This window comes from Anabrus simplex, chromosome 12 (genome assembly GCF_040414725.1).
Source record: "Anabrus simplex isolate iqAnaSimp1 chromosome 12, ASM4041472v1, whole genome shotgun sequence".
Lineage (NCBI taxonomy): Eukaryota > Metazoa > Arthropoda > Insecta > Orthoptera > Tettigoniidae > Anabrus > Anabrus simplex.
Genome location: NC_090276.1, coordinates 97,167,660 through 97,181,118, shown reverse-complemented (window position 1 = coordinate 97,181,118; position 13,459 = coordinate 97,167,660). Strand labels below are relative to the sequence as shown.

The 13,459-nt window shown below is 39.2% G+C and overlaps 1 protein-coding gene across 3 annotated transcripts in view; it reads left to right on the top strand.

Moving 5' to 3' along the window:
- Sfxn2 (sideroflexin 2) overlaps positions 1-13,459 on the top strand; it is a 123,281-nt gene that overhangs the window by 52,431 nt on the left and 57,391 nt on the right. For all 3 annotated transcript variants that reach the window (XM_067156342.2, XM_067156341.2, XM_067156343.2), the window contains exons 5-6: positions 1,242-1,367; positions 1,445-1,511. In XM_067156342.2, coding sequence (XP_067012443.1) covers positions 1,242-1,367; positions 1,445-1,511 — 193 coding nt within the window. The remainder of the gene's footprint in view (positions 1-1,241; positions 1,368-1,444; positions 1,512-13,459) is intronic.

The window sequence follows — 13,459 nt, the reverse complement described above, 5'->3', positions numbered from 1 at the left end:
TCAGACAAATCATGATTTCAACTGCACCATGCCGATGGGAGGCACCGTGTATGGCGCAGACCACATGAAGTGATGGATCCCGCCTGCCTCGAAGGTGTGGTTCAGGGTGCTGGTGTCTCTGTTATGGTCTGGGGTGCATTTTCCTGGTATGGAATGGGCCCTGTAGTTGTTCTGGAAGAGACTTTGAATGGTACGCGGTATGTTGAGCTGTTCGGAGACCATCTCCACCCATTTTTGGCCTTCCAGCGCCCAGACGGTTCTGCGGTGTTTCAAGATGATAATGCGCCACCACATCACTCCCACGTCACCCGGGAATGGTTCCAGGAACATGCAGCGGAGGTCCAACGACTGCCATGGCCACCCAGGAGCCTCGATATGAACCCTATCGAGCATATCTGGGATATCTGGGATGTGGGATATCTGGAACGCAGGCTCTGTGCCATGGATCCTGTACCCACGAACAGACCAGGGACTTGTTGACTCACTTCCACGGTGTCTCACTGCAGTTCGCAGGGCCAGAGGAGGCCGCACACGCTATTAAGTGACTATCCCATGATATTTGCTAAGTCAGTGTACATTTTCCAGCTAATTCATTCCTTGTTGCCAGCGTTTCGCCCCAGTTTGCTAAGTTGGGCTCATCAGTTGATAAATAGCACACATACCAAGACTCATGGCTAGTGCACACTGTGAAGGACACTGTGAAGGCTACTTGGATCCACCGGCAGTGCCAATGCACTATAACAGACTTTGTCTTATTTTCAAAAATTGATGCCTGACTGGCCATCAGATGATATAGATGTTGATTCCCATATGGAACCTGAAATATTTGTTCCGAATGAGTAAATTTATAATACCAATATAGTTGGTCTGTTATTGGACATTACATTTTCTAGCCGTGCGTCTTGGTAGGTGTGCTATTTACCAACTGATGAGCCCAACTTAGTATACTGGGGCAAAACGCTGGCAACCAAGAATGAGTTGGCTGGAAAATGTATAATGTCCAATAATGGACGAAGTATATTGGTATTATAATTTTACTCATTCGGAACAAATATTTCAGGTTCCATATGGGAATCAACATCTATATCAGACTTGAACTATCCGGTCAACAGGGGGTAGTAGCCTCCGTTTGGACCCGGTCACCAATGTGTTAATTATTCTCATAAGCTGGCTTGCAGGGTTTTAAAAATAACAGACTCATTTAGCATTTCAAACAAACTTGATCTTGATTTCTGTTACAGCGCTACGTTCCATTTGCTGCAGTGGCAGCTGCCAACTGCGTCAACATCCCCCTCATGAGGCAGAACGAGTTGGTACACGGCATCGATGTGGCCGACGAGAATGGAAATAATGTGGCAAAATCTAGGGTTAGTGTTGGTTCCTTTTGAGATGCATTATGTCGTAGCCTGAGCCATGAGTGAGTGAGAATTGTGTTGTCTTGTAGGTGGCCGCTGCCAAGGGCATCTCCCAGGTCGTCTTCTCGCGTATCGTCATGTGTGCGCCTGGAATGAGTGAGTATTGAAGCACAGATTTATGTTAAGTTTACTTTATTACAGTAACCTAATAAGATGGTTGAAGATCTACGTAGTTCTGAATTAAGATAGGTATTTGCAAGTCCCATCAAAACAGCATTTCATTTTACATAATATTTTTCTGAGTTAGGTCATATGTACGGACCTGGCAGAGAGGAAGAGGGTAGAGTGGTGCTGTAGACGAATACTGAAAGTTCCTTACTAATGAGGAAGTAATGGAAAGAAATCCCGAGTTTGGCAATGGATATGGATTGGACATGTTATCCTGGAGGGCTCTATGGAAGGAGGAAATTGTAGGGGAAGGCCTAGACTGGAATATATTGGTCAATTGGTGGGGGAGCCGGGATACAGAACTGAAGTGAATGGTACAAAACTGGAACCTTTGGAGAACTGTTGCCATTGCAGGTTATAAATTCATTTTTTGTCCGTATTGAAGATCTTATAATAATAATGTTATTGGCTTTATGTCCCACTAACTACTTTTTACGGTTTTCGGAGAGGCCTAGGTGCCGGAATTTGGCCCCGCAGGAGTTCTTTTACGTGCCAGTAAATCTACCAACACGAGGCTGACGTATTTGAGCCCCTTCAAATACCACCGGACTGAGCCAGGATCGAACCTGCCAAGTTGGGGTCAGAAGGCTAGCGCCTCAAACGCCTGAGCCACTCTGCCCGGTGTATTGAAGATCTACTTGTGATACAAATTCTTATAATTTTATTAAATACCACCTATTCAATACATAATAAGCTAATGAGGACTTACATCCTTATTAAATTGTTAATATGGTACATGTTTCGCTCCTTTTTGTGAGCATCATCAACCAATTAACATTTACCCAAGGTTTAAAAAGATCGTGAACATATTCTGTTGAGCTAAAATATGCTTTGTAAACAGAAGTGACATATCTTATAATATTTTACAAATCATATAACAATAAAAATGATGTCTTTAAGTTAAAACACATTTGTCTAAAATCTTGGTATTAACATTGTCCTTTAAATTTATTAACGAAACTCATCTGTTGAACATCCTTTTAAAATAATTTTAAAGAATCATTTGAGATCTGACTAATTGTATTGATTCGGTATTACTTGTGTAGTTCTTATTGAACCTTCGTTAACTATATTAACAATTTTATGCAGTTAATAGTTGCCTATATTATGAACACTTATCTTGTTCTCGATGTTACAGGAGTAACACTTGTATAAAATGTATTGGCATTAATCCTATATTGTCAGTACATCAGTATTGTTTCTGAATGGACTTGTTGGTAAAATGAAAACATTCTAATGTGAAGTAGAATTTGTTGAACACCGTACGTTTCCAAATTGAGCTTGTTGATACATCTGTAATAAAAATTAAAAATATGTTTAAAGCTTCAATTATAATTCTGTATAAACTTCTTATCGAAAGAATTGTCACTTACCCCTCCTGTTGCTGCGTAATTGTCTAATGTTACTCACAGCCTGTTGAGAACTACGTGTTGTTCCATTTGCGGAGCGCAAATAGTCAGTGTGGATGAGTTTGCGTTTTGGTGGAGAGTGGAAAGGGGAAGTGAAGGTAGGCGGTGCATTGATAGCTACAGTAGATTGTGGAGGGGACTGCCTAGGAGAAGTAAGGGGGGGAGTTGAGTTTGTTTGTGTCAATAAGCTACTAACTTTTGTCGGATTAAAATGATCATAAAATTTATTTATATCATATTTAAGCATTTGTATTAATTTCAGTAATTGTACTAAGAGGGCGTTCTTTATTTCAATTTTATCATTTAGGTTTTTATTCATGTTGTATTGCTGATCTAAATGAATGTATATATTTTCCAATTCCATCATTTCTTTTCCCGTTTTTATTCTTCTTACAATTCTTAAATCCCTTTCAATAGTTGTAAAACAGTGTCCAGTTTCTTGCATGTGTGCGCCTATTGCAGAATTTTTCTTGTGTTTCACTGCATTTACATGTTCAAGATATCTTATCATAAAGTTCCGGCCAGTTTGGCAACATACAAATAATTGCACTCTGCACATGCTAGCCAGTAGATTCCAGATCCTTGATATTGATTGCTATTTATATTAACTTTATTGGGATTGAAAAAATTATTTCTGTTCATGTTTTGGGGTTTGATGGCAATGTTAATATCTTGTTTTTTGATGGTATTAGTGACTTGGTATATAGCTGGGTTAGTAAATGTAAAAGTTGTAGGATTTCTTATTTTTATCTGGCATGAGATTTGTGGCCAGTTTTATTTTCACCTTGTTAATGATCTTGTTAACCATCTCTATTTTATAACCATTATTGAGTCCCAGGTCCTTTATAAAACTAAGTTCTTTCTTTAAACTCTTATTTGCTAGTGGAATATTTAGGGCTCTATAAACCAAACTTAAAATTGCCACCTGTTTGTGAGAATTGGGGTGGAGTGACTCATTCTTAATCGTTATTGGAGCAAACGTCGGTTTTCTATAAATTTGGAAGTCAAATTTATTTCCTATTCTCTTTACATTTATACCTAGAAAACTTAATGAATTGTTGCTTTCTTCTTCTTTAGTGAATCTTATGTTACTGTCTAAATTATTTAAAAATCCAAAATATTATCACTATTATTCAGTTTATTGCCTATTATGACAAACGTATCATCCACGTATCTTAGGCAAAGGTGTAGTCCTTCCATGTTATGTTATTGAAAATTTTAACATGTTCCAGATGTTAGCTAGTATACCTGATGATGATATATCTTTTGATTAAATGTAAAGTAATTATTACTTAAAACAAATTTCAATACATTAATGAATTCTTGTATTTCACACCTACTTAATTTGCTGTGACTGAATAAATTAAGTTTGATTATATTAATGGTTTCATTAATCGGTATGCTAGGGTACATGTTAGTTATGTCATATGAACCACATTTTGTGATGCGGTTGTAGGTTGAATTTATTAAGCTTATCACAGAATTCAATTGAGTTATTGACTGTAGAGTTATTGTTAAATTTATAGTGCTTTTTCAAAAATTGATGTATAAATTTAGAAGTCTTATAAGTTGGGCTATTCATGCAGTTGATTATAGGTCACATGTCTTTGTGGACTTTGGGCATGTTGGTATCTTAGGACTCTTATTTATTAGCTTCTGACGCTCTAGTTCATTAAAGAGGAAAGACAAATTTTTAAGTAATTTCTTCAGATTCCATTGAATTTTGACTGTAGGATATATGTGTTATCGAATAGGCTCCATTTGAAAAAACTCTGTTTTCTTAATATAATCTTGCTTATTTAAGATAACTGTAGTTTCCCCTTTATCAGCTTTGGTTACTATTATATCACTTTTGCTAATTTTAGTCTTTAAATCTTTGATTTGTTTAGTCAGTTCAGGATTTAAGTTATTATTTATCCCTTTTACCAAAGTTGAAAATTTCTTTTTAACCTTGAATCTTGTATCATTTTGCGATTCTAAAGACAATTTCCTTATGTTAGATTCCACTGCAGCTATAGTGGTTATTATGTCTTCTATTTGACGATGGTTAGGCCAAATAAATTTTGTTCCTTTATTCAGTAGGCTCAATTCACTATCCATAAAGGCGATATCCAACAAATTTACAGTGGTTGGGATCTTATTAAGGTCCAAATTAGTCTGTTTTACTCTTATATTACGTTCTTCGGATTTTGTTTTTTTCTCTCTTAAATGTGATATTTTGTTTTCTAAAGTTTTTTGTTTCTTTTCTAATATATCAACAAGCTTTGTCACATTCCCTATTCCACCACGCATGTTTCTTTCTCCTTTTAATTGGAGTGATTTCTTCAGCTATGGACAATTAAAAGAAATTGAAAGGAAATGCTTAGCACTATAGAGGAAACATTCAATCAGCATAAAACAAGAGACTGTTTTGAAGAACAAAAGCATAAGTCTCAGACTAAAACAGTTGAACGGGAACAATATACTATATCGGACACACAAAAGGCTTCCAGGTCGGAGAGGATGAGAAAGTTCTGGGAGAAGAAATTAACTCAAATGTATTGATTTAAGTGCTCCAGTGTGGGCATAAAATATGTAAATAATAAATAATATCAACAAGCTTCTCATTAGTAAAATGTTGTATTGATTGCCATTCTAATGGGGTTAAAAGGTCTGAAATTTCTAAGTGTGTACGATAAAGTTGTAAGTTTAAAAACGACTTCTTTCTATAATATGTTTTTATCTCATTTTTTAGCCAGATTTCATTTACTTTGTTCTGAGTGTCTACTAAATTTGGTATAGATAAGTTTCGTCTTTGTACAGATTTCAAAAACTTTGGTACTATTTTGAATTTTAAACATTCTTTTAAAAACCATACGTCCTTCGTGAACTTGCTAATCTTAGCCTTAAGGTTAATGTATTTATTCTTAATATTATTAGCCTGGTTGGCCATCACGAGCTGCTGCCAACCAACCTTTAATAGTAATTCTCATTTGACTAACTTCATAAAGAAAAGGCTTGAGATATCAATGAATTTCATGTCTAGAATGTTCCTCACATTGGTTTATTGTCATTTGTGATCAGATTGTGTAAGCATTTCGCAAAGGAACGGTGTCAGTCTGGACCGAAGCCCGACTGTTATGAAACACGCATTTGTCTGGGTGCACAGATGGATGCAGAGCAGAGCACACAAAACTGGGAAGTGCATGTGAGTGCACGTTGCAATGCAGTGTCTCATTGGTTTTCAGAAAGGAAACTAACTCTAAGTTCAGAATCAGATTGTGATCAAGAAATGAATACCATTGTGCTAATGTATTTTGTGTTGAAATATTAAAAGTCAACCGAGAAAAGTGAGTAGACTGTATGAGGAAAAGACTCGCGGTAAATTTCCTAGACATCCAGATTTCCTGATAAACAGTTTGATAACTAGCTTCATTTAAACAGAAGCCAGTTGAATGAAGTTCTGAATATTATAGGAAATTCTATTCACCCTGAAGTTTGTAATGCGCGAAGGCTGATTGATCATGAACCCTATTCTTTAGTTAAGTTGCCAAGGCAAGTGAACAAAGTTTCAAGAAATAATTGGTAGGATGACTCCCAGTGTTCAGGAAGTTGTATTTACAAAAATCACAGACTGTTTCATTGTATTACAATTATTTGTTTTCTGTACATGTGTTCTGTGTCCTTTTACCTCAGGTATTTTCTGAACTGGTTGTTAAAGTAATTTGTGAATAAATTGTTTTAATAGTACTCGTACTTAATTTCCGTTCTTGGCAATTTCACTCCAAATGTGTAGTTTTAATGTGGTCTTCACGTACTCCACATGGTTCGTACTGTACAAAACATGACACCAAACAGCTTCGATAGTTTTCTTCTCGATTTCTCAACAAACAAACTATGGGACACGTGTGCAGGAAACTGTGTTGTGAACACTGCATGGGGTAGTTGGAAGTGGCCTGCCCTTCCCTCCCTCTCAACATGCGATGATACAATTAATTGTGTGTGTTACCGTGTTTTTGTGGATCACAGAGGTGAAGGAAGGGGCGGGCATGAATAGGTCTATTACAATCAAAAGATTAATTAAAAGATTTAAAATCAGAGTTATATTTCTTTTCTACTGTGTTTTAATTTTTATATCAAATGCCAACTGTTAACAAAATACGTCGCTCAGCGACAGAACAAGATTTCAGGTACAGTAGTTTAAATACAAGGTATACGAAATCAGAAAATCAAAATTTGTTAATTAATCATCTGAGCACCCAATTTTACAAATGTTACTTGAGCGCTATTGCTCCATACACTCAAGAGTCAAGGAGACAGGTCTCCCAGTTTCATTTACAGAGTATATCTACAAGAATAGAAAGAGCATTTATACTCTATGAATTGTCTAGGAGAACTTAAAACCATTACTGCCTTATCGAGGCAACCTTCAATATCCATTTCTGGCGTTCTCTCTGACTGGATGCGCCATTTTCCAGACTTATAGGCGCCTCCCTACTAGCTCTGAGCAGAACAAGCCTAGGCCTGGTCGCTCAGCGATTAGGGGCTTGCTTTGCCTCCTACTACTGGCTGGAGATGTCCACTTAAAGCCCGGTCCCACCACTTGTGAAATGAAAACAGACATAAACATCTATTGTCAGAATGTGCAAAGCCTAAACAATAAGTTGTCTGATTGTGAACTATCCCTGCCAGACTTAAGAGAAGTTGACGTGATTGGACTTACTGAAACATGGCTCTCTTGGGCTAGTGACAGTGCTAATTACAGCATATTCCGTCGTGATCGCTCTACTCTAGGTGGTGGAGTGTTGCTAGCAGTGAACAGTGCTTTACCATGTAAACGAAGGACAGATCTCGAACGGAACTGTGAGTTAGTGTGGGTGGAGCTACTCTTTCCTCAACGCCCTGTACTTGTGGGATGTTACTACAGACCACCAAACAGCTCATTCACTGACCTTGAACAGTGCCTGGACTCGGTCATTGCAGCTCCCTCATGGTGAAGTAATTTTAATGGGCGACTTTAACTTGTCTATAAAGTGGTCTTCTCCAACTACCGGACTGTCAGCTAACAACTGTGACACATACTTTATAGACAGTTTTATTAATGGCCTCGGACTGAAACAGTTTAATATTTACCCAACCCGTGGACCCAACACCCTGGACTCTCCTCATTAGAACTTAAAACAATAACCCCAGGCAGAAACCTTTACCTGTGCGACCACCAGTCCCTTGATGCTACATTCCTCCTTCCCCACCCCTCCTCAAAGCCTCACAGCAGGACATCCTACCGCCCTACCTACATCTGAGGCTGTGCCGACTGGCCTGCAATGTGTCGTGCCCTGGAATGCCTTCCCTGGAGTATGCTCGAAATAGCTGATATTGAATCGGCTCTTGACCTACTGTACGACTGGCTGCAAGCTGCAATTAAAGACTTCGTACCTGCACAACAGGATACTACTAGCAAACATCAACACTGGATATCACAAGAGACCAGACTGATACTATTTAATAAGAAGAGAGCTTGGCGCCTGTGGAAAGACTTCCCTAACCCACACACTCACAATACCGTCGTTAAAATCCGCCGCCACGCGAGGTTTATGGTCAGAAGAGACTACAAAACACACGTAGACACTGTCACTGAAAACGTCCGCAGCAATCCCATGCGCTACTGGAGTCTCATCAACACACGGAGAAGGACGGAGCTGATTCCTGTCAGCGTGAACCACAACGATGCAACAGCAGATGGTGCCGATCGCAATGAACTGTTCAACAGGTACTTCTTCTCCAACTTCTCCCCTCCCTATCAAGCATAACTACCACACCAAGTGAAGTTCATAACCTTCTTCAAACTCTTCGTACCAACAAAGCTACCGGTGCCGACACTATAGGTCCTCTTTGCCTAAAAAATACTGCGTCCCTCTAAATTATTTAACAGATGTTTTGCCGCGAGCTATTTTCCTATTACCTGGAAACAGGCAAATATTGTTCCACTTCTCAAATCAGGCAACAAATTTAATGTTTCATCTTACTGACCAATCTCTATTCTCCCCACACTATCCTTTATCTTTGAAAAAATTATACACCAGCGTCTCCTCTCATTCACTTTGCCGTATTATATCTCAACCAAGCAGCATGGTTTTCTACCAGGTGGCTCTTGTCTAACAAACCTGGCCACTCTGCATAGCTTTGCATCACACGCCATTGCAGCTAAATCACAGCTGGATATCTGCTACGTAGACATTTCAAAAGCTTTCGATTCTGTTGACCATACTCTGTTGCTCCATAAACTCTCCGAACGATTTAATATACATGGCAGTCTTCTGACCCTTCTTGCTGCTTCCTACATAACCGTTGGCAGAGAGTGGTAATATCAGGCACTTCATCCTCATGGTTACCAGTCACCTCCGGTGTCCCACAAGGCCCCTTGCTGTTTTCTTTGTTTATGGACGATCTGCCGTCCGAACTCAACGAAACAGCGAATACCCTACTCTTTGCTGACGACTGCAAGATATTTAGGGAGATCAGGAATCCAGCAGATGCAGCTCTGCTACAGTCCTCACTTAATGCCCTCTCGAACTGGTGCCGTACTTGGAAACTTATCCCCAATCCACAAAAATGTAGCCACATGACCATAACACAACGTAAATCTCCTCTACCGATATCATATTACCTACTCGACAAGCCCATCACCGTGGCTACGCAACAGCGTGATCTAGGTGTAATATTAGATGCAAAATTACAATTTAAGACCCATATAGAAACATATACAACCAAGGCTATGAAATTACTAGGCATTCTCCATCGCTTCACATAAATTTCTGACCCCGTTGCTCTTCGTCACTTCTTCCGCATGATCATTCAACCTCTCTTAAACTACTGCTCTCCAATTTGGACAACAGCCGCCCCCCTCCAATACTAAGCAGTTAGACAGAGCAGTGTCCTTCTTTGCTGCAATTGTAAGGAACAGAAACCCCAAGCACAGAAATCTGTCTACGCAGCAGGTATTAATGGCAATTAATGTGTCACCGCTGCACATCAAGCGACAGGTAGCCGACCTGAGTTTCCTCCACGAGATCTTAAATGGACATTACCGCTCGGAACATCTTGTTTCTCTCTTCTCTCTCCGCATTCCTTCCCGCTCCACCAGAACCAAAGACCTTCTCCACATTCCCCACACTCAGCACTCAATAATTCAACGATCTTTCCTAATCCGCCTCCCAACACTCTTTAACAATATTAATAGGAGACAGGAGCTTGATATAGCATCAAATAAAAGTGTATTCGAGAGGTGTGTAAATAGTATCTTAAAGATAAGTTGATGTGAAGGGATTATACCGCCATCTTGACCCACGACGACTTGGCTATGAACATGGACATTCTCAAGGTTTTCGATTTGGACAGTTATTAGTAGGATGTGTACATGATCTTGTTATAATTTGTTATGTTTGTTATATTTTATTATGAAAGTTTACGTTTGTTAAATAGTCTGTTGACAGTGCAAGTGAAATTTGCTCAGTGTAGCTGTATCTTGTGCTTCGTGAATAAATAAATAAATAAATAAATAAATAAATAAATAAATAAATAAATAAATAAATAAAAAATAAAAAAATAAAAAAACAGTTTAACCACCTAACAGAAATGACTAATGTTTTTACAGGAGTATCGAATACTCATTCGACCGGGCCTTTGCGGGAAGGAAAAGAACACAGGGTAAAGTTACTGGCCCAAAAATCAAAATGATGTGGAGGCAGACACTTGCACTCCTTGAAACTGACACTTAGAAGTTTAAAACCCTTGTTGGGCTCACTGCCCGACGTTACAGAGGCTAATCCTATACTACTGAGGTGACTAGTTTACAAGGCTACACAACATAAGTCGCCCCAAATTCAAGTTGATGGGGAACTCGAGAGGGTGTCACACTCTCCGTTCGCAAATTTAAGCTAAGTGATTTTAGGCTTGTTTGAAATTTAGAGTTGAAGTAACATTTTATAAGACTGGAAATTTAAGGTTACATTATTGAAGATAGGAACCTAGCTAGCTTTCAGAGGCTGTCAACTAGTTATTAAATGGCTGCAGTTACCTTATTGCGCTGGACTGCTCGATGAAGGGGGAAATGCCCTCGCCTCCACTATTAGCACACACTCAGTAAACCGGACGATCAAGAAGACAAGGTAGCTTGAAAAATTGCCAGCTTTTATACCCGAGAGGAAGGTTCGAGAGAGATCTGGACTAAGGCCCAACACACCACCAAATTTTATTGAATAATTGAATATGTTGAAGGAAACGCTGATTCGTGGAAAAATACACATACAGAATTTTTTATTGGTTAATTTTGAAGTTGGCAGAAAGAGATCGAAGTGTTGACAGCTGTGATACACCAAAACACAAAAGGCAAATCAACTCAGTTTAGGAAACCTTAAAATAACAAATTATTTTAGAATTTTAATAGTTCCTCTTCACACTAGAGGGCATAACATATGTACTCGGATCGGTCACAGAATCCTGACTCACTCCTCTCTACTGAAAGGAGAACCCCGTCCGGTGTGTACTTGCGGCGATCATCTTACCGTGGTACACATCCTTACAGAGTGTGTGGACCTGGTCGATCCGCGCCGTAGTCTTAACCTCCCGAGTACAATCTCCCTTATCCTGCGAGATGACAAGCAGTCAGCAGACCTCGTCATCCGCTTTATGAGGGATAGTAGTCTGTTTTATTGTGTATAATGATGTCCTTTGTGCTAGTGCAGTGGGCGATTCGGGTTATCAGGGGGGCAATAAATAAGTGGGGGGCAATTTGGGGGCGATGAGTATTCAAAGGGGGGAAATTAAAATAGTAGGCTACTGTACAGTAGAAATTGTCAGGTAGCACGAGTCATTGGCTGTTCTAGCAGGTGAGTACACTGCAATCGCCCCTCTTCACAGTCCCCACCAGTTGTTGCTCAGCGCGGCAGACTCCCCCTCCTGCCATCACAACACACTTGCCATTGATGTACATTAGTCTTCAGTCTTAACCAGCATTTGTGTGCCTCACCATCAGTTTTTGTGCGTTTGTTTTGAAGTGTAAAAGTCTATGCACAATAGATTCAAAAAAGAAGTGTCGTCAATACTCAGCTGAATATTTAAAATTCGGTTTTACCGTGTCACTGAAAAATGTGCACTTTCCCCATTGTCTTTTGTGCGATAAAACAAAACAGTTTCTAGTAATGAAACCATGAAGCATTCGCGAATGAAAGATCATTTATCAAGAGTACACAGTGATAAAGTGAGTAAAGAACACATCAAAGCTAAAGATGATAAAAGGCCTAATGTGAGTGAACTGTTTTAAAAACGAGCAACCGATCTTGACAAAGGTCTTCTTACTTCTTACGAGGTGTCTTTATTGGTCGCTAAATGTGGTAAACCTCACACAATTGGCGAAACTCGTGTTTTACCGGCTCCCCCCCCCAAAAAAAGTAATAAAATAAAAAATAATTCATGCTGGGCAAGGGCCCTAGTAATAAGTCAATCGGTTCCTTTGAGCAACAATACTGGTTCCAGGCGAATCGACGAAATGGCTACGGACGTTGAATCCAAACTCGCCAATTTGTTGAAAAAAAGTAAATTTGCATTGCAGATTGATTAATCAACTGTGATTGATAACAAAGTAATTGTATTTAATTATCTTACGTGAGGTTTATCAATGAATAAAAGGAAATTATCGAGGAAATGTTGTTTGCTAGAACATTGATCACTGATACGAAGGGATCATCGATTTTTGAAGTGGTGCAAGATTATTTTGAGGAATAAGAGATTCCCCTAACAAACGTGAGCACTTGCGCAATGGACGGTGCTCCTGCCATGTCAGGTCGCCATGTTTGGTTTCTAGCCCACCTTAAGAAAGAAGTGCCAGAGGTCATCACTATTCACTGTGTGATTCATCGTCAACACTTATCTGCAACAAATTGAGTGAGGTCCTGCATGAAACCCTACAACTGTCTATTACTGGTATCAACAATATCAAAACTAATTCTCTCAGTAACCGTCTGTTCCGACAACTTTGCCATGAAAATGACGAGGAACTCGAACGTTTGCTTCTACATACGGCCGTGAGGTGGCTTTCCAAAGGAAACTGTTTGCGCCGTTTCTTCGAATTATTTGATACGGTTACCGAGTTTCTCAACACGTCTGATCCTGTTTTAAGTGAGAGTTTGAAGCAACGCAAGTTGGAACTTGCGTACTTTATAGATATTTTTGAAAAAATGAACAAAGTCAATATAAGGCTTCAAGGAGACAAGATGAACGTTATCAAGGCCAAAGGAATTATGTCATCATTCATCGCCAAGTTTGATATTCACAAGGAAAATATTGGCCGTAAAGAGCGGATTCAGCTTCCGACCCTTAGAAGTGTGCAGCGTCAGATAACGGGACTCCTGAAACCCTAGAAACAAAATCCTAATTTTTACTGATCACTTTGACCAGTTAAAAACTGACATAGAATCAAGATTTGAAGAT